The sequence below is a fragment of the Aphelocoma coerulescens genome, chromosome 5 (assembly GCF_041296385.1).
Source record: "Aphelocoma coerulescens isolate FSJ_1873_10779 chromosome 5, UR_Acoe_1.0, whole genome shotgun sequence".
Taxonomy (NCBI): domain Eukaryota; kingdom Metazoa; phylum Chordata; class Aves; order Passeriformes; family Corvidae; genus Aphelocoma; species Aphelocoma coerulescens.
In genome coordinates, this window is record NC_091019.1 from 51,667,362 (window position 1) to 51,693,610 (window position 26,249).

Consider the following 26,249-nt stretch of genomic DNA (forward strand, 5'->3'; position numbering starts at 1 on the left):
CTAATTAAAGGATTTATTAAGGATTTCTCACAGCAGAAGTCAAGTTTCTTGACGTTTGTTGATTTGGAGTTTTTAAATGTGTTGAAAGAAATTCCTTTAAAACACATGCTTACACATATAGTATGCCCTACACAACAGCAAATATTAAACCAACGTAAAGCAGTTACAAGTGTTACATACAAAGTGAATACACTAGGATGCATTTTTAGTGACTTTCTAGGATGACATGTAAAATCGGTATTTTGCATCTTCAACGAAAAAAGGCAAGATGTTTCTGAGAAGGGAGAAATTATTCTGTGTATCTAAAATACAGTCTCATAAGTCATCAACAGCTTCACAAAGTGATTTGCCCTCATAAGTACTAACGTCATTGTTCCAAGCTAACATACTGTAATTATCAAATTATACAAATACCCTTTCTCAGAGTAACCATTTTAAAATATTGTACTGCTGACTGAAATGTTGCTGTGCTATGACATGCCCCTGTGCATTTTTAATAATATTATAATAGTGCTAGTTAAAATATTTACAAGTCATGTGACCATATGCAAACCCACAAAGAGTAAAGCAGAAGGAGACTAGTTTGTCATCTTACCTTAACAACATTTTGTAGTTTGCATATTTCACTTTGTTCAGCATCATTTGTGCCTTGCACTCTGGAAGACTGAAAAAAACCCAAACCACATATCCCTATGAAAATTGTGATAAATACATGTATTTTTTATGTAAATGCTTCCTCTACTGATACTCAAAAGTAAAAACAACAAAGCTATCATGAAGCAAAATAAAAATCCACTGTCATTTTGATTTTTAATACATTTTAACAGAAACATTTTAATTTTCCATGGATTTTTATTATTACATTGCTACATATAAATGGGTAAAAAGTTTGGAGTGGGGGGTGTTATTGCTCATAGTAAGACAACAGGGTTGCTTAGTTTTGAGTATTTTCATATGGGAAAAGCATACCTCTGAAATCAGGCTATTCCTTGAAAAATTATAACTCACATCAGAAGCAGCTTGAAAGATTATACTTTTTTGTCTCAACAGACCATGAATTATAACTGACATATCAAGGACTCAGAGAAGAGAAAGTATAAAGAATATGCAAGTATCCAGCTATTACTTTGAACAGTACTGTGCTATCAATAAAAATCATTATCACAGCCAGGAGGAAAGGAAGTATTTTTTTGAAAAGCTGAACAAAAGTGAAACCCTAAAGTGGCATTCTAGGTGAATGTTCACAAAACCCCTTACCTAACTTGACAAATCATGCATAAAACCATCACAAAAAAGCATTTGGAAGTTTGTCACTGAATGTGTCCTTAATCATGCGACAGCAAGAAAGGTTTCAGCTTTTCCATCAAAACATGTTGCTTCTAGACATTTTTTAGCATGAACTTCCAAAAGATCCACTCCTAATCCACAAAATACAATGAAAGCAGTAATTTTGAGGGGAGAGGGAAAGGCAGGGTAGAAGAGAAACCACTCACCACTGCAATCTGCTTCCAGTGGTCAACCTCTGATTCGAGCCTGGAAACTTCATTGGACAATCTGTTTATTTCCTGTTGTGACCAGATTATATCTCCAAAATCCATGTCATCTCCTTCAAAACCTGAGGAATGTCTGACCTCTGGAACATAGGAGGCCGATACAGTGGCTGCTGGCAAAACACCAGCTCCCAACTGAGCAGTCTGAGCAGCTGTCTGTACTTTCTGCAGTTGTTCCTGTAGTGCATTCTGTCTGGCTTTTAGATGGCTGATTTCCACCTGAATATACAAAATAAAATACATTGTTTGAATAAGAAGAATATCAAAATACACTCTACTTTACCCTTTGTGGCCTTATGAAATGTGAACCAAGCAATTTCCCCCCAGCACAAATAACGGATCACTTTCACTAGAAAAAGAAAAACAACCCTAAACATTCTCATAATGGAGAAAAACATCCTTACCTCAAGTGTTATCAAGTACCTCACACAGAGACACGGTTTTTTAGCAGCCAAGGTACACAAATAGTATAGCACTATCCAGGCTAACAGATTATACAAAAAATGTAAATATATAAAGAGGATATTCAGATATGAAAGTTAAGCAATATATTATGCTTTTCCAGTTATTTTTATTACATTTGATTTCTTTCATGCTTAACAACTCAATGTATTGAAAATTTACTCATTTACAATGAGGTGAAATTAGCTAAATGTAATTTTCTTTTAACAACTCTGTTACTGTATTTAACAAGCAGAATTTTATACATCTCATAGTTCTGCTTCCTCTAGTTCCCACATGAATTTGTGAATAAAGCAGAAATAAAACTCCCTTTTGTGTAACTCTTGGCATGCTGGCAACTTTCTTCATTTAGGTCTATGAAATCTCATGTTATACAGTAGGCTATAAAGCTGATGCTTTCCCCACAAAGAGACATTTCACAAATTTTGAAAGGCAGCTCTGTTCTCTTTAATTGTATATGTTAAGATAAATAATGATATCTAAAGACAAAATAATTGCTTCAAATGGGAATTTGTTCCTGTTGCCTTCCTTAAAAGTAACTGAATCAGAAATACAAAGCAGTATATAGTGTCTTTTCTCACAGTGATCCCAGAAACAACAGAAATTCCGACAGCTGCATGACGTTCCTAGAGGATTTTCTCTTGCCTCAACTATCCCCTGGAAGCTTGGCTTGCACCACATGATTCAGTGAAATATATCTTAGCCTACATTAACAAACCAAGAAACCATAGCTGTGACCAGTATTTCCACTGGAAGAGAACAGACATTGCAACAAAGGAATTAAACAGGACAACAGGTAAGTTTATTTGACAAACATACTGAGAAATTTTACTCTGTATCCTACCTCTTTCTGTTGAAGCTGATTGCGGTACTCAATAGACAACTGCTTTATTTGCAGCTCTGCTGCTTCATGCTTTTCTTCTAAGTCACTACAGACTTTTTTCAGTCTATCATTCTATCAAAAATGAGAAATGAATGTTGGTAAACTCAGAGCACTCCTCAAAGAATCAGAAAAGCAAAAGGCTACTGAACAGAAAAGAAGTAAGTTAAATTGTACAGGTTTCTCATGCTACTTCATTCAAAACACACAGTAACAGCAATGTTCAAGTGTGGGCCCAAAATCGTGGTCACATCCAAGCTTTCCATTTTTACATAGCATGGACTCCAGCTCATTCTCAGAAAAAGTTTTGTGATGACCAGAGATAAATGCCAAGGTTTAAAAAACTCACAGCTGAATCACTTGGATCTTAGCAAGATCCACAGGTAGAATTTAAGAATTTAAGCCACAAAGCACAAATTGGAGCTAATATCCAGTGTTCTCTCTCTGACCTTAGCCAATAGCAGATGGCAAAAAACTAGAAAGAGGACAAGCAGGAACAGTTATGGCCCCAAAATAGTATCTTAACTTCACAATGCTCTTAAGGGCTGAAGACATACATGAAAGTTGTTTGTTTAGAGACATAAAGTCTCAAGACCAACAAGTCCCTTATAAGAGTGCACAAAGCTACTTTCCATGAGGGCACATGAGATTTATAAGTGGTTTTGGAGGAGCATGAGCAGCCATAGCTATGTCAAAAATGACCATATGGTAGGACAACAGAGAGAGAACAGAAGCAGGGAAAACGCCCACTCTTTTCAGAGCTAAGCCTACTGCTGCAGTCCTAGTCCACATGATAGGCAGGAACAGTCACAGCATGCAGCAGTTAGCAAAAGATGAAAACTTGCACCACATGCATACACCAATAAAGAAATGTGCCTCCCTAACTGTGATGGCAGTTTGTCACAAAAAGTCACATTCTAATGCCACTGTCACCGTTGTTTCTGGATTTACCCAGGGACAAGCAACTTCAGTGCAATATTTCAACTTTATACAAAACAAATTCCATGCATTGCTCTTAATTACAATAGTGTTTCAAAATGTCTTACTTCAAACTTCTGTGCTGCATTAATACTTTCTATTTCTCTGAGTCTAGAATTGGACACATGGAGTTCTGTCGTTGCATCTGAAAGAAAGTGAAAATTTTCATTTTAATTACAATTCTTTCAATCTATTAAGACCAGTTACTAATACATATCTTACTTCAGACTGCTTTAATGTTCATTCCTAGGTAAATACCAAAAGCTGTTTTTATCAGAACACTGTAAGAATTATTTTTCAGACAGCCTTTCTGAACGTAATTTAGTTCACTCATATTTAGGCTTTAAATCAAATCAAAACCCTAACAGATTAGTATGGATTTAAGCTTTAAAGGGAGATAAAAATCTTTTACTTGACTATTTTGTGTCCCTGAATCTGTTTCTCATTTCAGACTTGCTCCTGACCTGAGAGTTGTGTGTTTCTCTCTAATGCCATATGAAGTTTCAAAACAAGTATTAATTCCATTAAATACACATAACAGTGACTGAATTTTCAGAATAAAAAATGAACCACCCACACCCAACAAAACCCACACAACAAAACATCAACCCTGTAAGACTCATTGTCTCTTAAAAAGGTGATACATCTACTATCCCAGTTTATCCAATAGAAAAAGCACATAATTCCAGATACACTTTAATGACCAATCTTCCTCAAATTGACTATGTTTATTTCTCCTATATCCCACCTTTAATGGACAGAAACACCACATTTCCTTTTATCAATGAGAAATATCCTGAACTGACTATAAAGCAATCTTGACAATATTTCAAAATTTGAAATAAGTACAATTTCCAAGTAAATACTATATTTCATAATTTCCTACGTGCTGTTTAAAACTTAGACAGCTCAAGCACTGCAGAGGCAACAATTTACACATGAAAACTGCAAAACAGAAGATGTGCAAGTCCATAATCCACAAACAACTGATGGCAGTCGAAACACTGAATGCAAGGGTAATACTAAAAACTAGGAAACTTTTACCAACTAGGAAATTAAAAAAGCCCAAACTGTAAGTAAGTACTTGAAAATTTTTGTTTAGGCCAAACGGTATTTAAAGATCTTTATAGAAGAATACTTGGATGACACTAGATTTTTTTACACCCTGGAGTCTAGTAACCCATACAAATACACTACTCTGAAATTTTTAGGAAAATTAAGATCAGTACAGCAGTATCTAGCAGTGAAGTACACCTGGAAATACCTACTGAACGTCAGTACATCCCTCTTGCACAAACTCATGCACAAATGTGTGAGTTCACAAATTATCTTTTAAAAAGCAAAACAAACACCCTTGATGACTGCACAGCTCAGGAGCATAAAATAACTTTCCAAACTAAACTACTACAGATTTTGAAATTTAAAACCATTCTAAGTAAGTTTTTCAGAAAAGTGAAAAAAAATTACTTCACAGTTGTCAGAATTTCTCTCTTCTGAGCATTTTACCTGTGTACCAGAAAGGCCACTCATATGAAACCCATTGTATCAGCTTGCCAACAAGGTTTCTACAACATATGTTTCTATAATATTCTTTCACAATGCTTCATAGATGACAGGTTGTAAATGAAGTAGAACTGCTTAATTTCACATTTAAGATGACTATTCGGAAGTCTTAGCTGTTCTTTGTAGTTCCTATTCTTAACATTGCTTTGAGAAAGCTAACTTTAAAAATAATCTGTAGTTACAAGATCGTAAACAATACTAGGGATATTAATCTATTGATACTTATTATCACATTATAGAACTGCTTTACTGAAGTTTTTTCAAAAATTTGTAACAAGAAGTCATTATTAAAAATATGAAGAAAATATTATATTCTAGAATAGATTTGCTATTGGTTTATAGAAAATCTTACTCTGATGTCTCTGACTTTTTTGTTCTAACTTTCTGTTTCAAAGATAAATCGTTCTAGCCTCTAATCCTTATAAAGCAAGGGCCATATTTTCCTACTTGGCTGTAAGGTTTCTCTGGGCCCAACGGAAATATAAACAAAAACATGACAAACACTGAACCTTTACCTATGTGACACGTCAGACTTAGGTCACACCAGCAGCAAAACAACCTCTGTACTACAACTCTGCACTTTTATGGAACCAGTGTAAAAGCAGCTAATTAATTGAGGGTTTAGATAAACTAAGCAAACAGAAAGGAGAAAGAGTGTTGTTTGAGTGCTGTCATTCCGGAGCAACATAACACTTCACGCAATTCAGAAACTTCTGAATAATAAGCCTAAAACAGGTTCACGTCTGCTATTAGAGCCTGGGAATAAATTTGTGTATTCTTCAGATCCTGAGATCACAAGAGCGGAATAAAAACAAAGGCAGCAAAGCCAGCAGCATTCGAGAAAAGCACTAAGCCGGGATCAGCTCCCTCCCGGCCGGCGCGGGCAGTGCAGGCCCCGCCGCTGTCGGTCCGGAGGGGACCGGCGGCCGGAGGAAGAGCTCCCTCGCGGAACCAGGCCCGTCCCGAGCCCCTTACCGCCCACTTCCTCCGCTCCTTCCAGAAGGATGTCCTTGGTGAAGCTGGAGATCTGTCCGGTGAGCGAGGACAGGCTGTCGCCCACTTGCCCCAGGGACTGGCCCAGCCCCGAGCCCAGCCCGCCCAGCCACGACGCCATCGCAGCTCGAAGGGCTCCGGGCCTCACTCGGCCCCGCCGGGCGGCCCCTGCAGCCGGTTCCTGCGGGCCAAGGGGCCGCCTCCGCTTCCCTTCTCCTCGTTACAGCGGGTCGCGGCTCCTGCTGCGGACTCAGCACACCGGGCTCGGCAACTCCTCCGCCAGCGCCGCGCGCATCCTCCCGGCTCAGCTGCTCCTCCCGGCTTGTTTTGTCTTGTCTCGTCCCGGCTCAGCGACTCCTCCCGGCGGCTTCGGCCGCTGCCACCTCAACGGCAGCCATGACACCCCTCCCAAATACCATCGAGAGCGGCAGTCCGGGCTAGAGCGCCCCCTCGGAGGCGGACATGGCGTGTCCGCGGAAGCAGAGGATGCCGGGATTGTGGCGGAGCCGCGGGCGCGGCGCGGGGGCGTGGAGCGCTGTGTGATTAACGGGCACGCGCCCGGCGGGAGGGACCTGGGCCGCGAGCAAAACGGTGTGCTGTGCACGGGAATAGACACCATCTGTGTTCCAGTGTGTTCTCACGAAACACACAAGACCTGAAGCCCCGGCTGCTTTGGATGTAAATGGAGTGGATAGGGAAGAGGCGACTGAGAGGGGACCTAGTCGATGTCTATCAGCGTCTCAAGGAGAGGTGCCAAGAGGCTGGATCCAGGCTCTTCTCGGTGGCTCCCAGCAACAGGACAACGTTCCTGCAACGGGCAGAAACTGCTGCACAGGAAGATCCACCTGAATATCAGGAAGAACTTGTTTACTGTGCAGTGACTGCACACTGGGAACAGATTGCCCAGAGAGGCTGTGCAGTCTCCCTCACTGGAGGTATCCAGGAATCATCTGAATTCTGTGCAATGTGCTCTGGGATCACCCTGCTTGAGCAGGGAGGTTGGACCAGATGACCTACGGTGGTCTCTTCTGTGATTCTTGATTGAATTTCCAGCCAGAACCCCAACACTGGTCCAATTCAAAGTTCTTTTTGATCAAGCGAGGTATTTAAAACTATTTGGGACTACAAGGAGTTACTGCCCTGTTAGAAAAAGCAGTTTTGTATCAGTCAGAATGATACTGCTATAAAAAAATGTGCATACCGGGAATAAAATACAGGGCAGTTGGCTCACTGCCCGTTTCAAATTGACAACTACATAAAAAGATGCATAATTAAAGCACCACATCAACGGCAAAATGAAGCTGAGGAGAGCATTTCACAGGTGAAATCTTAGATTTTTAGAGGTCTGAGAATGCAGCAGGCACAGAACACATGCTCTAGAGTTACAAGCTGGCAAACATAACCAGCCAGATAGGGAACAATCTGCTTGTTGCTTCCCAAACAGTATCGTGCAGAGCCTTGGTGAAGGGTTCATAGCTGACCTGCAATACTGTATTAGTCCTCTGTCACTCACAGGCAACCCTAAGGCTGGGTATGGTGTATGGTCCAGGAGGTTAGAAGTTAAAAGTTCTCTAATAAAGATCGTTCTCACTCTTCTTCACTGAACCATTCTTCTATCAGGTTTATACCTGATTTTACTAGTACATTAATTTAATGGCATACTTGCCACCCTTATGATTATCCATAATAAAACCAATCACACACCAGTTCAAATTCATTTCTGGCTGAAAAAAAAAGAGGCATCAAAATTGTAGGAAGTACTAGTGCTGTGCCATAGCATGGAATGTAGGTAAATCTTTATCGGTTTTATTAATTTGCAATATTGGGTTTAATGGAGATGAAAAGTTTACAATGCACAAAAGACCCCTTATCATTGGTTTAACAAAACCCATATGGGTCTTCGTGACAGTAAAGATGTGTCATTTAGTGTTGGGCTAAATAATCTTTATGGGAAACTCTCCTAGCATTTTTTCAACAAAGATCGGGGACATCCTTCAGATGTTTAAAATATTTAGGGATGATAAAAAATGTCTTCTATTGTAGGTAATTTTATAATGCCAAGTAAGGCATGTAGTCAATAAAGTAGCACAGAAGGCTTCTTGTCCCACTCTTTTTAATTACTACTCCTGCAAAACTAGAAACTGACTATTTAGCATTGCAAGTAATTTTTTTAGCTGTCTGACTTCATCCACTGTTAATAAGGGCACACAAATCATCCAGTATACTGTTTTGACTAAGCTACAAAAGCAATGCACAAAAAGAGTGAGTATCCTGGCAGCAAGGGAGGAAACTGTATCTTACTTTAAAAATTACAAAGCATACAATTTTTAAAGATGTAACATAACTATAATTGGCACCAACTTCCTTCCTTAACAGGAGCGTCTTTACACAGCTTTTGGAGTATCAACAGATGCAAAGACATCAGATGATGAAATGTCAGCAATGGAAACCTACCCCACTGCTGATGTCTACACACCTCTGGTGCAAAGCCCACTGATACCAGGGATGAGATTTCAATGTTTGATGATTCTGTGCCCAATCTGCACATAAGGGAAAGCACATGTGCAAACACTTACAAGAGAAACATTAGAAGCTATAATCATATTTATTTAAAAAAGTGATATCAAATACAACCATATATATTCATGCCTATTTGGAGAGCATTTTCAAAATATCGAACAGTGCTGCCATTTTCCAGTCAAAACAATGACAAAGCATTTCAGCTTTCCCTTTTAAAATCTTTTCAGTATTCTATGCTTTATATACACAAAATAGACAAAAATTATACAGGAATCCAGAGCCAAAGATGTGATATGAAAACAATCTTGACAAAAAAATCTATTACTGAAAATGATTTCTAAAATACACAACTATTAGGCAAGAGATGAAAAAAATTATTCCCTTACAAAATCCTAACTCTACCCTGATTTGTACACAGGGGTTTTCATGTAGCAAAAAATAAAACTTTATCAATGCTTACATGCTTTAAAGACAAGATCAAGGTTTTTACCTTGTTTTTTTTTTTCATTTTGCTTTTGGACAATGGCATTTAAGTATTACATCCCTTTGTTCAAACTCTTATAAAAGTCCCGTCCTGAATTCACACAGTGCCTGTACTGAGGATGGGGGAAGATTAAAAGAAAAGTGTAGTTATAATTATTTTTCTTAACAAAGAAAATAATGTATAAATATTTTGATTTGGTAAAAGCAGTTGAAAAGTCACACATACTAACTGTCTGAAGAACTGTAACTGGGGAAGGAGGTGACTATGGCAAGTTAGATACTACACCGTTCCCTCCATCTCTGAAATGAAAATAAGGCAAAATGTGTGTATGAAGATTAGAAAAGTTTATTGCAAAAGAGCTCCTGCTTTTAAGATGAAAACCTGGATACAAGACAAAGCTACTAATTCTACATTGAAGAATTGAGTATTTGGACCAAGCCAGTTTGAATGTATTAAGTATTATTCTCACTTGAACAAATGATTCTGTGTGTATGGAATAGATATGTACATATTACCTGTTAGACTTCTTTTCCTTCTTTTTTGTAATGATTTGTGAATAAAAGATTTTCCAGGACTTAAGTTTGTTTTATGCAAGACAGTAATGGCTTACCAAGCAAACAACATAATTTTCTATCTAAGCCCTTAAAAACGTTTCCACATCAATTTTTCTTCTCCTTGGATTCTTATTTCAATCCTTTAAAAGTGATGTGCTGGTAACACGAATTGCAAAATAATAATTCTTTGTAAGTCTGAGTTCTAGTTCTCTGATCCTATTCCCCTATACTATATTCTTCAGTATAAAGGCCACCATTTTTATGTTTTCATCATTATTTGAACCAATAATTAATTCTAGAAAATGTCACATTTTAGAACTGTAACATGTTCATCTTTAAAAGCCTGTCGGTTTTGTAAAAGACAAAGCAGCTTGCAAATGATATTTGTCTACTAGATACCTGCAGAAGCCATTTTAAACCCCCTACCATTCTGTAAGTTTATAACAGAAGCAATAGTCCAACATTAAAACACATCATAGATTTAAATTTGTACTGGTTATTTTCAAGTAGTCTGCAAAGTAATAAAGTATGACAAGTAAGAAGAGTACCTTAGCTGAAAATTACAATTAAATTTGCTGCAGTTTGTTGAAGGGCACAGGAAGACCAAATGTTAAAGTAAGCCAGTATTGTAACAGATTAGTTTCAAGTCTAGAAAAATGTAAGCATTTAAACAGCTCATATTTGTACTTGCTGCACCTAACAAGAATTGCATATAAGCATGACTGCATTACAACTCTTGTTCCTCCTGCCTTCACTGTAAGACCATGAAAGGAGTTTGCAGAATTATACTTAGAGCAGTAATTTTGGAAGATATTTCTTGTATCACTCACTCCCCCTGCTCCATTGATTTCTACTGGCAGAAAACCATAAATTATGTCACATGGACCATTCACTGGAAAACAGTAAAAATCTATTGAATGGATGAAGTCTGAAATTCCCTCAAATATAATTTTTTAATTAAAAAAAAATTAAAAAAAAAACAACAACCAATGCCTGCTCCCTTACAATGGACTTTGGCCTAAAGCTGTAACATGGAAAAAAACCCAACCCTTCAGCTTGACAGGGTAGATAACACCAGGAGGATGCTTTAAATTAGTAAACACCTTAGAAGCATAGTTAAGCCACATTGAGAACTGTTTATCACTGAAAGAATGCACACCAAAAAATGACATCAGTGTTTTATTGACAGTGTCTTGGCAGGTCCAGACATTTTCAACCTGGGACCTCTGTTATAAAATATGTACTGTCAGCAACTAGTATTAGTCTTTTCCTTAGGTACAGTTCAAATATAGACCCTGTCACTCCCTACAAGTCCTGAAAGGAGGTTGTAGTGAGGTGGGTGTCAGCCTCATCTCCCAGGTAACAAGTGACAAGATGAGAGGAAATGGCCTCAATTTGCACCAGGGGAGGTTCAGGTTGGGTATCAGGAAGTATTTCTTCACTGAAAGGGTTGTCAACCATTGGAACAGGCTGCCCAGGCAAGTGGTTGAGTCCCCTCCCTGGAGCTATTTAAAAGAGGTGTAGCTGTGGTGCTTAGGAACATTACATTTAGTGGTGGACTTGGCTGGGTTAATGGTAAGTGACTTTTGATGTGACATGAAAGTTCAACAGCAAGCCTGCATGTTTTAGTGATTATAAAATCATGCAGCTGGCCTGGGTTAGTCAATGAGATTTAAGGGGCTGAGTTTGGTTTTTATTTTTATATAGGGCTGCTAGAGCTATAGAAATAATACATTTTTATTATATTTTTATAATAGAGGATAAAAGGTCTGAGTTCCAAGTACTGGCATCAGATTGCCAGTCTACACCTATTTATAAAAATGAGTCTTATTTCAGAATTAGTCTATGGCACAACCAACAAAGGAAAATTAAGCTGTGGTTAATTGACAGATGAGAAAAAAAAAATTCAGTGCTTTAGACACCTTTCTTCATTTCAGTTTCATAGAAATTTCAAACTGAAAGCAGAAAATCACATCCTGAAAAGTATAGCATTTCAAAATGGCATACACACAGATGGACTTTTAAAGTCATTTTTCAGCTATATTAATTTAACACATTACAAATAATTATAATGTGCATGACAGTATTATTTTAAAAAGACAAAAAGCAGTTTTTAAAAAGTAGTGCTGTCTCATGTCATAATCCATATTGTGTAACACATACCAGTGGTTCTGGTGACATTGGTGAAAATCCAGCACACAGATAAGAAAACCAAAATTTAGCCCAATTATGTATGATATAATAATATCCTAAGCTATCAGGAAACCATTGCTGTAAACAAATCTTTACTGAGAGGTAAGAGCCCTTTCATGTACAGTACTACTTGATGCTGAATGTGTATTTCCATCTAACTACCATTAATTTCCTACTAATTTTAATTAAATGTTACTGTTGTGCAAAGATGTAACTTCAAAGTATTTTGATAAAGAAATTTGGGGTTATTTTTGAAAGATTCTTAGAATGCCTGTGCTAACTGTTAATGCTTTAACTGGACTACAGCTTATATACTCTATCTACAACATATTTCCATATAATTTATATGTAAACAGAATTTGTATTTCAAGCACCATTTAGGAAAATGAAACATCTCTCTTCTGTTGCACTGAAGTTCAAAGTCAGGTTTGGTCACCCTGTTACACATTCATCCTGGGTATCAAAGCAAATGTCTTACAACCCATAGCATAAGCTCTCTCACATACTTTGCACTTCCCAATTTTTCTCAGGATCAGAAACAGCATGATAAAAAATTGTAAGGTGCGTGAATAAAGGCCATTCCTGAAAAAACTGCAACATTCTGACAGACACTCATAGAAAGCATTTCAGAAAGAACATCCACACAGGCATAAATATTCATTCTTAGAAGAGCTACTTGCACAGGGGTCATTTCAGACTGCAGGAATGCACTGCATGTGTGTGGCACTGACTTTATGGCACCTAAATCCTCTCCTACTTTCTCCTAGACTCCGTTACAGCTCTTTCATACTGAAAGGCCAGAATGAAGGGTTGAGCTTGAAGAGGAAAAGACTCTGCAAGAGGTAGAAAAGAAAACTTGTTCAACCCAATTGAGTATATGCTGCTTTTGTAGTAAAAAGACAGTGGCTTAACGAGAAAGAACATAAGAATACAATAATTAAAAACAAACAAGAACAACAAAAAACCCCAAGCCAAATAAGGCAAGTTATCTGCTAAAAGACAGTATGTTAAACATAAACCTAAAATTTTACAATTGGAATTGAAAGTAAAATCAAAAACTGTTAAAAAGTCAGAAATCACTGAAAGACTCAGGAATAACATTATAATCAACAACACACTGAAAATTTTGTCTTGAATTGAAAAGCATTAAATTTAGGGATTCTTGTTTCTCCTGCAGAACGGATCATTTCAAAAGTGGACAGCAGGATCAAAAAGTTGATATTAAGTCATTAATAATAAACAATCACAAGATAAATTATTTAAGATGAATGGAACTTAATTACTCTCCCCATTTTATAGTGATCTATTAAAAAGAATTTATGAGCATAACTTACTACTCGCATCTGTTTTTCCATTAGTACTGAAGAAAATCAGTTGATGCTGTTTTCAGCACCATTTGTATCTTCTGTAGAAATCTTCAAAATAATTTAAACTTGCTTTTTAAATGCAAGTTACAGCTGCTACCCTTGTGTAATTTTGTTTGTGTGAACAGTTCTAGTAATTTTAACAACACTACTCTTGTGAGCAGATGTTTTGTAGTAGGAGTGCTACAGTTCTCTAAATTAGTGCAATCTTTTTTGTATTTGCAGATCCTCTCTAAACTGACCTCCAGCAGCCCCCCTTTCATCCCTGCTTCCAGAACTCTGAAATGAACCCTGTTTGTGCAACATTCACACAGTAGAATTTTAATGGAGACTTAGCATTTTGACAATACGAGGGGAATAATGATGTTATTTCTCCTCTTCTGAATTCAAGTGGTTTCTAACAGACTCCAGAGACATATTCATGGCTGCTTGAAGCATGTCTTCTTCGCTCATATCACCTCCTAAAGACAATAAATGCATACAAGCTGTAATAAATTCACAGTTCTTAATTTCAGTTAAATGCTTTTGTTGTTCCTTTTGTCCACACCCCCCTTTTCCCACCCCACCCACAAAATTGGCTTTGTTATTATAATCACTGAACATTTTGCAAATAGTTTTTTACTGGCAAAAGTCAGTTTGCAACCATACACACCAATTTTGGATCATCAATACCTAACACTGGTAAGGTCTACACATGTTCTTCTAAAAACTGGTTCCAACAATTTTGTCAGATATTACTCCAAGTTGTCATACAACTTTAAAAGTAATTTAGAAAACATATAGTTGGCACAAATACCATCAAAGATTCCAATTTGTAATGCTCAAGACAAAACAACAAAAAGCAAAGCTAGAACTCAAGTGGTCTGATAGCAGTGCTCTTCACTTTGAAACAGAATATTACCACTCAAAGGGAAACAGGCTTTTCAGGAAAGTGATCCTTTCTTTCATTGCCAGTACAGTAACAGCTGTGATATGCAGTCAGAATGGCTGCTGAAGTGACAAAGTAGGCAGACAAGGAAAATTAAGAAACAATACAAAGATAAAAAGGACACATTTCAGTGTTGGATGGAAGTTTAAAAAACAATACCTGGGCCAGCTTCTGGAGTGCTTGAGCACTGGAGAGCTGCCTTATCCTGTAGGTTTGGGGTCTGATCTTGCCGCTGTAGCTGTTGTTGCTGTCTGAAAGTGTTATAAATTTGTAAGAGAATAAGATTAACATCAGTATGAGACCTGAATCGAGTTCATTTCATTGTAAGGAAGGCCAAGAGTCAGAAGTAGAAGCTGTTTGGTACAGTAACACCCCTGTGCCCAAAATCTCTCATCATTTCACCCTGCTAACCTTCAGACACCTATCTTCCCAGTATTATACTCCAAGCCACATGACTATTTTCCCAGGATTTGGAAGCTCTGCATTCTTATCCTATCATGCCAAGTCTAACTCCTCCCATCCATACCATTTCTTCCTGGTCTTTATTTCCTCCATTACTGTAAGACCGAGAGAAGGAAAAACTACAATAACCCAACTATGTATTCAGAAGGTACATCAGAACAGCAACATAAAATACGTACAATGCTTTTGTGTGATGCACATGAGAAGCATCACTACCAGAAGCAAAGTCTTAGAGAAATAATACTTTTTGTTGGGAAGGTAATTGCAGAAATTTACAGGATTTCATTTAAAATACTTCTATAATGTATGTTTTGTTTTCTTTCCTCACAAGACTTCCAGTAGCAGCAAGACTACTGCATTATTAACAGATACCCTCTTACTACAGGTTTCTTTGTAGGAACCACCTGAGAATAGTAAAATTCAGGTACTGTTAGGAAGTCATGTTAAGACAGAAAAGGTGTGCTGGACCTTAGTAAGAAACCCATTCACACCCCAAAAAGCACTGAAAAATACAACATGTACTTCCACATGCAGTTTTCTATCAGCTACTTTACTTTTCAAAATATGCTTGTCTTCTCCTTCGCAGTTCTTCTGAGGAAAGGGAGTCTGTCTGACTGCTGTGCGACGACTGAGGAACATTCTGTGGTAATGAGCCTGAGAGCTCACTTCGACGGCTACCTAAAACCAGAACATGCCATATCCTACTAATTATAGTAAAATGAAGTGAGTAAATTAAATATAGCTTAAAAAATGTCTTCAAACTTGAGGAGAAGAAGAAAGAGACTTGTTGGAGAGCTAAGCACCTAGAGTAACTTTGCTTGATACTCTCTTTTCTTCTCACCTTAGAACTGTTTCCCTTTCCTCCTGCCACCCTTTGCCAATTTGTTCTTCTTTCCTAATAATCAATGCCAACATGTAAGTTACAACTTTTCAAAAGGCAGAAGGGAGAGGGCTACAGGCAATCCTGGATTGTCCTTCCATGCCTAAAACCAGTCTTTCCAGAGAGCTTGACGCATGCTGGAAAGAGTGCCTGACAAACTGATTCCAGTAGCTGCTTAAAGCATAAGCAACACAAGCAACTGTAAGAAATTTAGATGAGCACTGCACCTTGCATGCTGAGCTGAATGGCTCTGCGAAGATCAGCTTCTTCATCCTCCATATCAATTTCCTGCCTACTTAGAGCTAGGGCTCTCTGAAAATTCTCTTCATCTTCGTCTAACATGCCTGTTCCATCAAAGGGATGGTTAACTTCTATTCCTTGGTCCACATCACTTCTGGGTAGCCTGTGAAATCCATACATTCATTGCAAAATTCAGACAGAAATCACATTAGGTTTTATCATGAGGTTTAAAATGAGTATGTTCTGCTGATTTAACTCTAGGTTTAAGTTTGGAAAAAATATTTCTCCTGTCTGTTATATAAACAAGTATTTTCCTGAAAAATGAAAACTGCAGTGCAACCTTAACACATATTTGCCACATACTGCACTCTAAAACAACACACATGTTGACAAGAAGCTGTTCGATAGTAAATCGTCAAAAATTGTAAGCCCACAAGAAGCCATGATACATGTTATTCAAACCTACTGCTATTGAAACAGTTATACCAGCAGAAAATAGTGCATATGGTCTCCTTCTCAGGAGGCCTGGAAGACCACACTAAAGCAACCCATGTAAACTGTACACACTTTCTATGTTACTGCCAATCATTCCACCGATTTACAACATCAGTTTAACTTTACAAAGGCGAAAAAGACTGAATTCCTCTGAGAAGCCTTAAGCCTTTTTATCAGTATGCAATTTGTTCACTATGCAACTTCAATGAAATCATTGCAGAAGTAGTACTTTCTATGTTTACAATGATATTTTGTATTAGCAGAATGTACCAAAAATGAGCAGCACCACAATGTTACAGCAAAATTATCCCAAAAGGGAAGGCTGAATGATTTATATCATGTGGAAATCAGAGATCAGTTTCTCATTCTTTTCTACTTATGACGGAATGCACAAACCAGTCTGAATTATAGAATAATTACTATTAACAGTGTTTATAAGATATGCTAACCCATTTTCCTCCCCAAGTCAAAAATCTGCAGTATAATATGCTTATGCACATTAGACTCAATGGAAAGACTGGAATCCTTATCAAGGCAGCTTTTACCCACTTAAAAATATACCATTTGTTGCCAATCAGCTTGCTTTTACTGTGTGCAACTGTTGAACTAAATGTACTTCTTATTACTTCCAAACTGCAAATCAATCATACTGAACATTATCAAAATAAAATCTTTATTTACCTTACCTCTGATCTCTTGACTGTGCTGCCTCTTCTCCAATCAGTTTTGGTCGCTGCATCTGCTGTACCCGAATCATCTGCAGTAGCTGATCAGCCTCACAGTCTGGCAGGTCACCTTTTACTACAAATATGGAATAACCTGAGAAAAAGAAATCATAAGTCTACAGCATTAAAGTGCAGATATAAATACTCTAAAATGCACACTATATGGAATACAATCATGTGCAACTTAAGATGCAAGACTCCACCTTTCATTATAAGGAGTTGGGTTATTTCACTATTTCAATCATAAAACTAAGGGTAGTTAACTGAATACGTAAGTTCTAAGAAATAATGGTTATTACCTACTTTTAATTAATGAGATTTAACATCTGCAAGTTACTATTACCTTCCTGTTGTAATTGAGCCAAGAAAAGTGCAAGATATGTATCTGATATTAGCTCTGGACCCATCAAGAGAGAGTTCAAGTTAAACCACTGTAATTAAGAAAAAAAAAAAGGTTGAGAGAACAAATTAGCATGAAGATTACTTGGTAATCCATTCCTGTACATTGTGGTAATTTTCTATTATGGAATATCCAAATAAATCTATTAAAATAAATTACCAAATAAAAGTTTTTTGAAGCATAATACCTATACTGCTAAAGGTTACCCTTCAAATACTCTAACAGGACATCTGAAGTGTGGAAATTACCACATGCTCTCTCCCATTACTGAATACTGGTACCAGGGAAACACATTAAAATAGATAATCCTTAACCATTGTATTTTGATTTATTTCAGACAACATTCTAAAATTCTACTTAATCCTAGTTTTAAACCTGAAACTAATGAAGCAAGAAACCCATCATCAGTTAATGTTGTGTGTTAAGAAATTAATAGATACAGGAAATAGACATTACTTCCATTAAACATTTTCATTGAACATTCCACCTTTAATAGCAGGTGAAGCTGAAAACTAGTGTTTACCCTTCTCTCAGATAATTTTTAAACTTAAAAATGAAGAAAAATTTACTCAAATTTAATACACTGAGAGTACAGCACTATATTACAAGAGGGGACACTTCATATAAACATACACAACTCATTTCTAGTTCCCCAAAGACCACAACTAGTAATTTATAATACTTCTAAGAGAGAAACAGTATTATACTTACATAAAACTTCTAGAGAGAAAATACATTCAATGTGAAACAAAATATTCCACCCTTAAACCCCCATATATATCAATGAAACTGAAGAACTTTTTTTAGACCTACTCATTCAATATTATCCATTTTTAACCAGGAAGCACCATTTGAGATAGAAGAAGGACAATTCTGTCTCCGTCCTCACAGAAATGCACTAATCTACTCAAACCTCCATATATGCACCCATACACTTGCAGCCAGGCCCATACAATAATATAAATTACTATCTACCACCCTGTCATGCAACCACTTAATTTGCCAAAAACACTCTTTGCTACTAGGAATGGGTAAGAAGACCAACAGTGTAGAAAAACACGGAAATAAAAAGTTCTGTAAAAAATACGATGGACAGACTATGGCAACTTTTAAAAGGCATTATGGAGGAGAAAGCTTTGTGAAACTAATTTTGCTTTAACTGTAACAGAAGAGAAGCAGGTCAAATAAATCTAAGTCCACCTATTTTGTCAAATCTTCTTATTACCCTCTAGATAACAGAAACTAGTATTGTCTTCACGTGGTTACAGGCCACACATACAAAAAGACAAAAGACATCTCCCCTCCAACTTAGAATGCTTTGGGTTAGAATGCTCTCTCATAAAATTCCAACCAACACAGTTGCGTTGTATAATAAGGAGCACTTCCATAATTTTAAAAAAACATCCAGCCTTTTTGATATCAAATAAACAAAAATTGCCTGTAAACATTACCCCTACTTTTAAACTAAAGCAGAACAATGGAGTTTAGTTTTCTCCTTCATGGGTGATTTTTCTTTATTTTTTTAAATCTGGATGACAACATAAGTAGCCAGAACTTACAAAAATAAACCAAATGGGCAAAGAGACCCCTGTCCCACTATTACAGAATCTAAAAGCTGTTTTCCATGAATGTTTTCTATGAAAAAAAGCCCTGAAAAAAACCAAACACCAAATCAGCTCATGTTGTATAAAAGCTTATGAAGTATGATCCAGAGCAATGACTGGCTACTGAAATAAAACACTGCATTGGTGCTGTAAGGGACATGGATATGAACTGAGTTGGTACATATGTACCACATACTAATATGGCCATCCCTTACCTTTAATTACTATTTCCTGCTCAGAATACAATTGTTTCAAAGTTTTATATAATACTACAAAGTTGTGATTCTACTTTTCCAAACCTCATTCTAATGGATAGTCTTCTGAGTATCCATTATTATCCATCAAAACTTTGAACTTTTCCTTATATATACTGCCTATTTAAACAAACAAAATTATTTTACCATGTCAGTAACTTATTGTATTAAAATAAGTTTGCATTCTGTAGGGATCCCAATCCTTGTTCAGGATTCCCTACTCCCTCCCACCCCCCAAACACTTTTTCTTCAGTACTTCATGCAGAAAAAAAAAGAAAGTAGTCTAAGAAGTCACCTAAGACTCTACCAGAGCTGCAGCTCCCTACAGGACAGATTCACAAGGGAATTGATACTACCATCTTTCCCCAGGCTAACATTTACAATGACCTGCCTGGCATTTTTGTAATAAAACAAACATTTACTTTTTTAAAAAATATGGGATACTATTAAACCAAACTGCAGCAAAAGCTTGCAAAAGGGAAGCACAATCTACTTGCAACCACTTTTCCACACCCATTTCTGAAGTAAATTTTAAAATAAAAAAAGACAGTGTCACCTGTTTTCCTAACTTTCGAACTGTAAACCAGTGTTCCTTATAATTACAAATAAATGATTTTTCATTTCTGTAAAAAGAAAAACAAAAGGTATAAATAAAATTAAATACTCTAAAATCAGAGTACATAATAATGTTTAAGATGTTGTTATCACTAATTCAAACTTATATAATAATAAAGTTTCAGTAATACAACCATTTATGTTACATTACCGAATACTCATACCGCTTTTATAATATTTAGGAAGTTGTCAATATCACTGAAATTTCCATATACCTGTGATGCCACAGATACTAAAATATCGTGAAGGCAAAGAGGACAGATGTTCTCATGCACCCCCAAAACAAAACAAAAAATGTAAGTCAGGGGATAATACAAACATTAAAATGCAGCACAGCTTGAAACAGCAATTTTAAAGAAAGATTATTTAAATCATAGATTAAAAGTCTTACATAGGATCGATCCCAAGTCTCTGATATTCTGGGCTGTTGAAGAGGATTAGTTCTAAACCCCACACTTTCAAGGCATTGCTTATAACCTGTCAAAAAATAACACTTTTCGTGAGTCAAACTAGTTCAAATCTAAATTCAAGCAATGCAACCATCTTAGCTACACTAAACAATTATACTGTTTTCATAAAACTTAGATTTCAAAACATTGCCAGGAAATCTAGGAATCACATTACTCAAAATGCAGCTGTCATGAATCTACATACAACATAACACTCTCATCTTCCCTAAGGAGAAGTAACAAAACTAAGATTTAACTCAGCCTTGTTACCCAAACAAAGCTGTAATTTCACCTTCCACAGACACTTCCTAAATTGTCACCTCTACTTGCAATGCACTGCTCTGCCCCTACTTTCCCTCCACCCCATACAATCTCAATCACTCTTCACAGTAACTATTGGAAATTTTGTACCACTGGATTGTCACAGGATCGGTTTCTTGATCTGAGCACCAACTCTTTTACTAAAACTGTTTAAAGCTACACAAAATAACACTGCAAGAATTTTTAAGTTAACAATTCAACTTCCTTTCAGCATGCCAACTGTGCAGCAAATGGCAAAGCAATGACAGGACAAAGAAGTAGAACAAAGAAGCATTTTTTCAGCTACTGAAGCAGCCCAATCAGTGATAGAAAGAAAGCCAAACTGTTAATGGTTTCTCACTAAATAGAAAAACAGCCCAGTCTGCCGTAAGGAAGAGAGGCTCTTGAAGAAGTCTGGAGCATCGACAAGCACCACTGAAATCTGGGGAGACAGCCAAAGATGCCTAGAGCTCTAATCTAGACACAAGCCCCAATTTGGTGTTCAAAGCTTTTTTTGTTGTTGTTTTGGTTTAAGTATTTATTATTAATTACTTTACCCCTACAGCCCTAAAAAAAAACAAAATCAAAAAACCCAAGGAAAAATCTGCAGATGACTGTGATAACCCTGAAAGCATTGCCAAGGGCTTTCCAGTCTCTAATTTGAGAAAGCAATCTGAATTCTGCTTTTTAAACTGCAGTCTGTAGGAGCCAAGGTCTACACCTGAAGTGCCCATAAGGAACAGCTTAGAAGTCAAGCTTATTGCCAGCAGATGTCATTTCACAGTTCTGGAATCCATGCTTCTCCTATGTGTTTGACGGCCCATGAACTGAAGAACTGCAAGTCACTGCTCTTAATGGAAAACACTGAACACTTGGAAGTCCAGCACTTAATCCCATTAAGCCCATAAACTGGTAACTAGATGAAAAAGCTCAATGCCATTTAAATTATAGAGGAGAACATATATTGCATAAATAGGAAATGGTGTCAGAGGAGAGCTGTGCTTACTTGAATTGAGAAGAATCCACTATCATCCATATTTACAGAAGGCTGCTGCTTGATGTGAGGTTGGGAGGGAGAAAAGGGAAAAATGGTGTAAGGATAAAAGGTCAAAAATAATTGAATTTTGAAAATAAATGTAACTGCAGATTCTTAAAGCAACAACTTATGTCCTTGTCTGTAAGGCTGATTACAATGCCCAAAATAGGCATGTTAATTTAAAACTCAAACCTTTAGAGATGTTCAGTGCTTAAAGGGCAGACAGACATGGGAATTTCTGTTCCTGTCTGACACTGGCTTACTGATACTGATCCTCCTGATCATGCCTGACCTTCCTACTTGTAAGATGAAGGTAATGTAGCTTTTTGTAGAAGTATTGTAAAGCTGTACTAGTAACACTTGAAAATGACACATCCAAGATGCATGAATGAAAAGGCCTATAAATCTAAAAAGCTTTAGCACTAGAAAATTAACCTTGTCTAGCTACACAAGACTAGCAGGTCTGTGCCAGACAATATTACATTTCAGGCAAATATCAAGCAACCTCAAATGAAGATGATTTTACCTGTAAAAATGTTCGGTATTCTTCACTAGATACTCCTCCCTCTGCCATTCTCATCCTTTCTTCCTCATCCAACTGCTGTGCAATAGAGGATAACTCAACAGGACTAAAGTATTCCCCTTGTAGCAAATTATTCAGACAATGTTGAGCACACAGTGAGCCCTCTTGCTAATTGTGGAAGAGAAAAAATATCAATGATAAGAAAAAAAAAAAAAGGGGGAAAAAAAGAAGAAAATCAGGTTAATGTAAACTCTGTAAAATGACTCAGCCATTTCATTCTGGCAAATTTCTTGCCCTCCCCACTCATGCAGAATACCATATATTCTTTCAATGCATTACACTGCAAGCTATAGAATACAACCCTCCCATCCACTTGAAGGGAAAAAACCTACCATGCATACTACTTTATTTCCTCAAAGGAAATAAATTTCATGTAAAAAGTGTTTTTGAAAACACCATAAAAATTGCCAGTGACCCAAAAAATCACACAGAGATTCTGAAACCATCAGAACAATGGATTGTATCCTCTTCAAATCATCAATACATGAAAATCAAGGAGTTTAGATATCTACTTCCTAGCAACAAGCATGTTCTGTAACAGACACTCTCATTATTTTTTAACTTTTCTTCCATTCTGGATGTGGCTATTGACAATCTGCTCTCCACCTTATTGCTGGGAGAGCGATTAGCAGCTGAAGGAGCAGTAAAGCTCCTTTTCCACATGAAATTTACATATAGGAAGTAGATAAAATAAGCTCATACCACTAGTTTGAAAATCTTGAAAACAATGATGGGGAAACAAGAAAAAAGTAATTAAATTCAGCATATTAAACAATGAAAATATTTTTTTATTGATAGACCATTTAAATAAAAACCATTTCAGATAATTTGTTACATGTCCAGCGTACTACAGATAATAGAAGTATAGTGTAACATTTTTAGAACACCAGCACAAATTTTAAAAGAGCTAAATAACAACATCAGTCATGATTTCATAGTGCAAATTTAAAAAATCTCTAATCTGAATGAATGCATGTCAGGCTCCGTAATTTTCATATGAGAGATAAAATACCGCCTCATTAAATAAACCTCACAACATAAACCAACCAAAGCAGTTTCCCATGAAAAGCAATCCTTTTTAAACAAATAACTCCAGGTGCAAGACAAGCAACATCAATTTTAAAATCTTGCTTTTCTCTTTTGTTTTAATCAGTCTTCATTTTTATTTACACTAAGAACTCTACTATACATGCTCTTCATTTAAAACAAAACCCCTCAAGAACAATACAGAACACCCCTCCCTTGTACCAGACCCACAGAAACTAAGAATACAAGAGTATGCCTTTGAGGAATATTCTTTAAAATTCCATAAAAGCATCATACAAATCATATGTAGAACTCTCCCATGATCTCCCCACAGCAGAAACCTCCAAAGTTCCCTTTACTCCAGAATGTTCCTATGGTTTCATCACTCAGCTGAGCAAAGAGTTATTAAAGCTCCACTGGCTGTACAGCCAGGCTTCAATGGAATCCAGAAACCTCCTCCAGCTCACGCCCTTCCTGCAACAAGAAACTCAAGACTAGTCACCAGCTTCTGTCCCTCTGGGACCACATCCTTACTGCTGGTCATATGACAAAACTGTAACAGAAGAACCTGCTCAACAATCACAAGTTTCCCCATCAGAATTATATGAAATCAGTTTAGAAACAGAGAGATACTAAAATACTTCTGAAAATTAGTTGTATTACAAGGTTAAATCTTAATTTCACGAAAAGGACCTTTCTGTATCTGTACAGTATTATCTGAAATTAATAAACCTTAATTTTCATATGTAAAAGCTATACACATTAAGTGCCAAATGCAGAAAACAGATCCTACAGTTTTTAACTGACGTGAACTTCCATTGTTTTCTGTAGAGAATATTGCTTCTTTTCCATAACCTGAAATCCCCTCATTAAAACCTCTCCTGACATAAACTGCTGCCCTGCTTTCAGTGTTTTCAATCATCTGTATCTTATCAAGGAAAGGACAAACTTCTAAGATGGGGACTCCTGAAGCCCCATCCATCCTTAAATCCTACTTTCTGCAACTGTCATTTCTCTCTAAAAATGCTACATTGCTCGGTTTTATTAAATTTTCTTTATAAATACCATGTTTCTCATGTCTTTTTATCAAAACAACTGGGGTGTGCAGACACAGGAACATGCAGCACTTCAAAATATTTTGACAGCACTTGATGGGGGGAAAAATACTCCTTAAGACAAAAGACAGAGATTCAGTTAGATTTTCCTTAAAATAATAACAGAATAAAAATATTTGGTCCTCCAACTTAAAATACATTCAGGTGCAACTTTTTAACTGTGTAACTAACTCACCAGGGAGCACGTATATTTCACATGAGAGACTGTCAACTCCCCCCTTCCCCAGAATGCGTAGCAACTACAAATTACCATCACCTTGTATCTCTGAATGTATTATGCTTTGTCACTTCAATTTCAGCAGTTTTGTTATTAAACTAGAAAGCAACTTAGTAATAAAGACGTTATTTCATACTGCAATAGGCTAGGCCATGTACAAAAAGAGTACATTTTGTTAAACTATATTCAAACCTAGACTGAAGGTCACTAAAGCAGAGGCCATCATGACTGAAATCCAACACTCACCCTCTGAACAGCAGCTACTTAACACCACAACACTTGCCAAATTTTGTAACCCAAACCTACTCAGAAAGAACACTCCCCAGATTTTATGGATTTTAGAACAATTTAAAATTTTTTTTTTAAGGACAGTACACAGCTATCTTGCTTGATTTCTTAAGGAAACCAATCCCACACATCAAAACAAAGTAACAGAACTAGTGTTAAGATTAACACAATAAAGTTGAAGAGACGTTGGCAAAGTACAAGAAAAAAAGCCAATTATAATTTCAACAACATTGAAACAGAAGTATGTCATATTTGGGAACCTAGATAAATCACAGCAGTTCACAGAAGCATTTGTCCTCCAAACCAGGAAATACTGTTCGGCACAGAGAAGCATAGTTTATGAACTGAGATTTCTTTGGCAGGTCTCCCACTCCCTACTCATTACACGACCTCAACCAAGCCAGGCTCGGAGAAGAGATGGGTCTGAGAGCACAGGGACAGCCCTGCCTGCCGCTGCTTATCCTCAAACTCATTTCTCACCTATGCGTGCTCTCTCTTAAAAAGCGTAAGTAGCTGCAGCCTACACCTCCCCACACGTGGAATCTCTTTCTGCAGTCCCCAGAACACAGTCCCCAAGCCGAAGCGGACACCGAGGCTCAGCCCTGACTCCCCTTTTCCTGCAAGGCTGGCACAATCCAGCTGGGACGGGCCATAAGCACCGGCACCGTCGCGCGAGGGCCCTGGCTCTCCCTCGAGGCAGAGGCCGAGCCGCTGCCCCAGGCTGGACGGATGCCCGGGAGGGGCCGCGCGGCCCGGTTCGACACAGCCCGAGCGCACCCCGGGGGCTGCCCCACGGTCAGCGCGGGGACGGGAGGCCCAGCCACCGCCCTAGCAGCTCCTCAGAGAAAGCTCGCACGCCTCCCCCGTCTCGGCGGCCCGGACGGCCACAACCGACAGCGCTGTACCCAAGGCGAGCGAGCAGCAGGGCGGGCGGCGGGACCCGGCCAGCCCTCACTCGCTCCCTCACTCACCCGCTCGTGGAAGATCGACTCCATGTTTACTGTGGCGGCCGCAGCCCCCGCCCCACGTGACCCGCCCGGCCAATCGCAGCGCCCGTCGCCCCCCGGCGGCTCAGGGCAGGCCCCGCTGCC

At 37.7% G+C, this 26,249-nt stretch overlaps 2 protein-coding genes across 4 annotated transcripts in view; both read right to left on the reverse strand.

Annotated features, from left to right (window-relative positions):
• TRIP11 (thyroid hormone receptor interactor 11) overlaps positions 1-8,913 on the reverse strand; it is a 31,079-nt gene extending 22,166 nt beyond the window's left edge. Inside the window, exons 1-5 of the mRNA XM_069018108.1 lie at positions 6,409-8,913; positions 3,939-4,015; positions 2,857-2,967; positions 1,494-1,769; positions 596-664 (exon numbers count right to left, since the gene is read on the reverse strand). Coding sequence (XP_068874209.1) covers positions 596-664; positions 1,494-1,769; positions 2,857-2,967; positions 3,939-4,015; positions 6,409-6,547 — 672 coding nt within the window. The 5' untranslated portion in view covers positions 6,548-8,913. The remainder of the gene's footprint in view (positions 1-595; positions 665-1,493; positions 1,770-2,856; positions 2,968-3,938; positions 4,016-6,408) is intronic.
• Positions 8,914-9,012: 99 nt separating this feature from the next.
• ATXN3 (ataxin 3) lies at positions 9,013-26,189 on the reverse strand. Of its 3 annotated transcripts, none has more exons than XM_069018111.1 (11): positions 26,130-26,189; positions 22,456-22,620; positions 21,900-21,944; positions 20,536-20,621; positions 20,086-20,152; positions 17,615-17,702; positions 17,233-17,365; positions 16,039-16,214; positions 15,486-15,609; positions 14,629-14,720; positions 9,013-14,002 (listed from the first exon to the last, which is right to left on the reverse strand). In XM_069018111.1, the coding sequence occupies exons 1-11, from the start codon at positions 26,151-26,153 to the stop codon at positions 13,908-13,910; spliced, it is 1,095 nt and encodes a 364-aa protein (XP_068874212.1). In that variant the 5' UTR covers positions 26,154-26,189; the 3' UTR covers positions 9,013-13,907. The 3 variants fall into 3 exon arrangements, with proteins under 3 accessions (XP_068874212.1, XP_068874213.1, XP_068874214.1); XM_069018112.1 differs by lacking the exon at positions 26,130-26,189 and adding an exon at positions 25,639-26,106; XM_069018113.1 differs by lacking the exon at positions 15,486-15,609 and having other exon boundaries at positions 13,903-14,002.
• Positions 26,190-26,249: the final 60 nt, after the last annotated feature.

Bases quoted from the DNA above. Each gene is read 5' to 3' on its own strand.
- ATXN3 (XM_069018111.1), bottom strand. From the start codon at position 26,153: ATGGAGTCGATCTTCCACGAGCGG. The intron at 21,945-22,455 runs GTAAAATCATCT...CACATCAAGCAG, and splicing joins AATACCGAACATTTTTACAG to CAGCCTTCTGTAAATATGGA. The intron at 20,153-20,535 runs GTAAGACTTTTA...TTCTTTTTACAG, and splicing joins AGACTTGGGATCGATCCTAT to AAATGAAAAATCATTTATTT.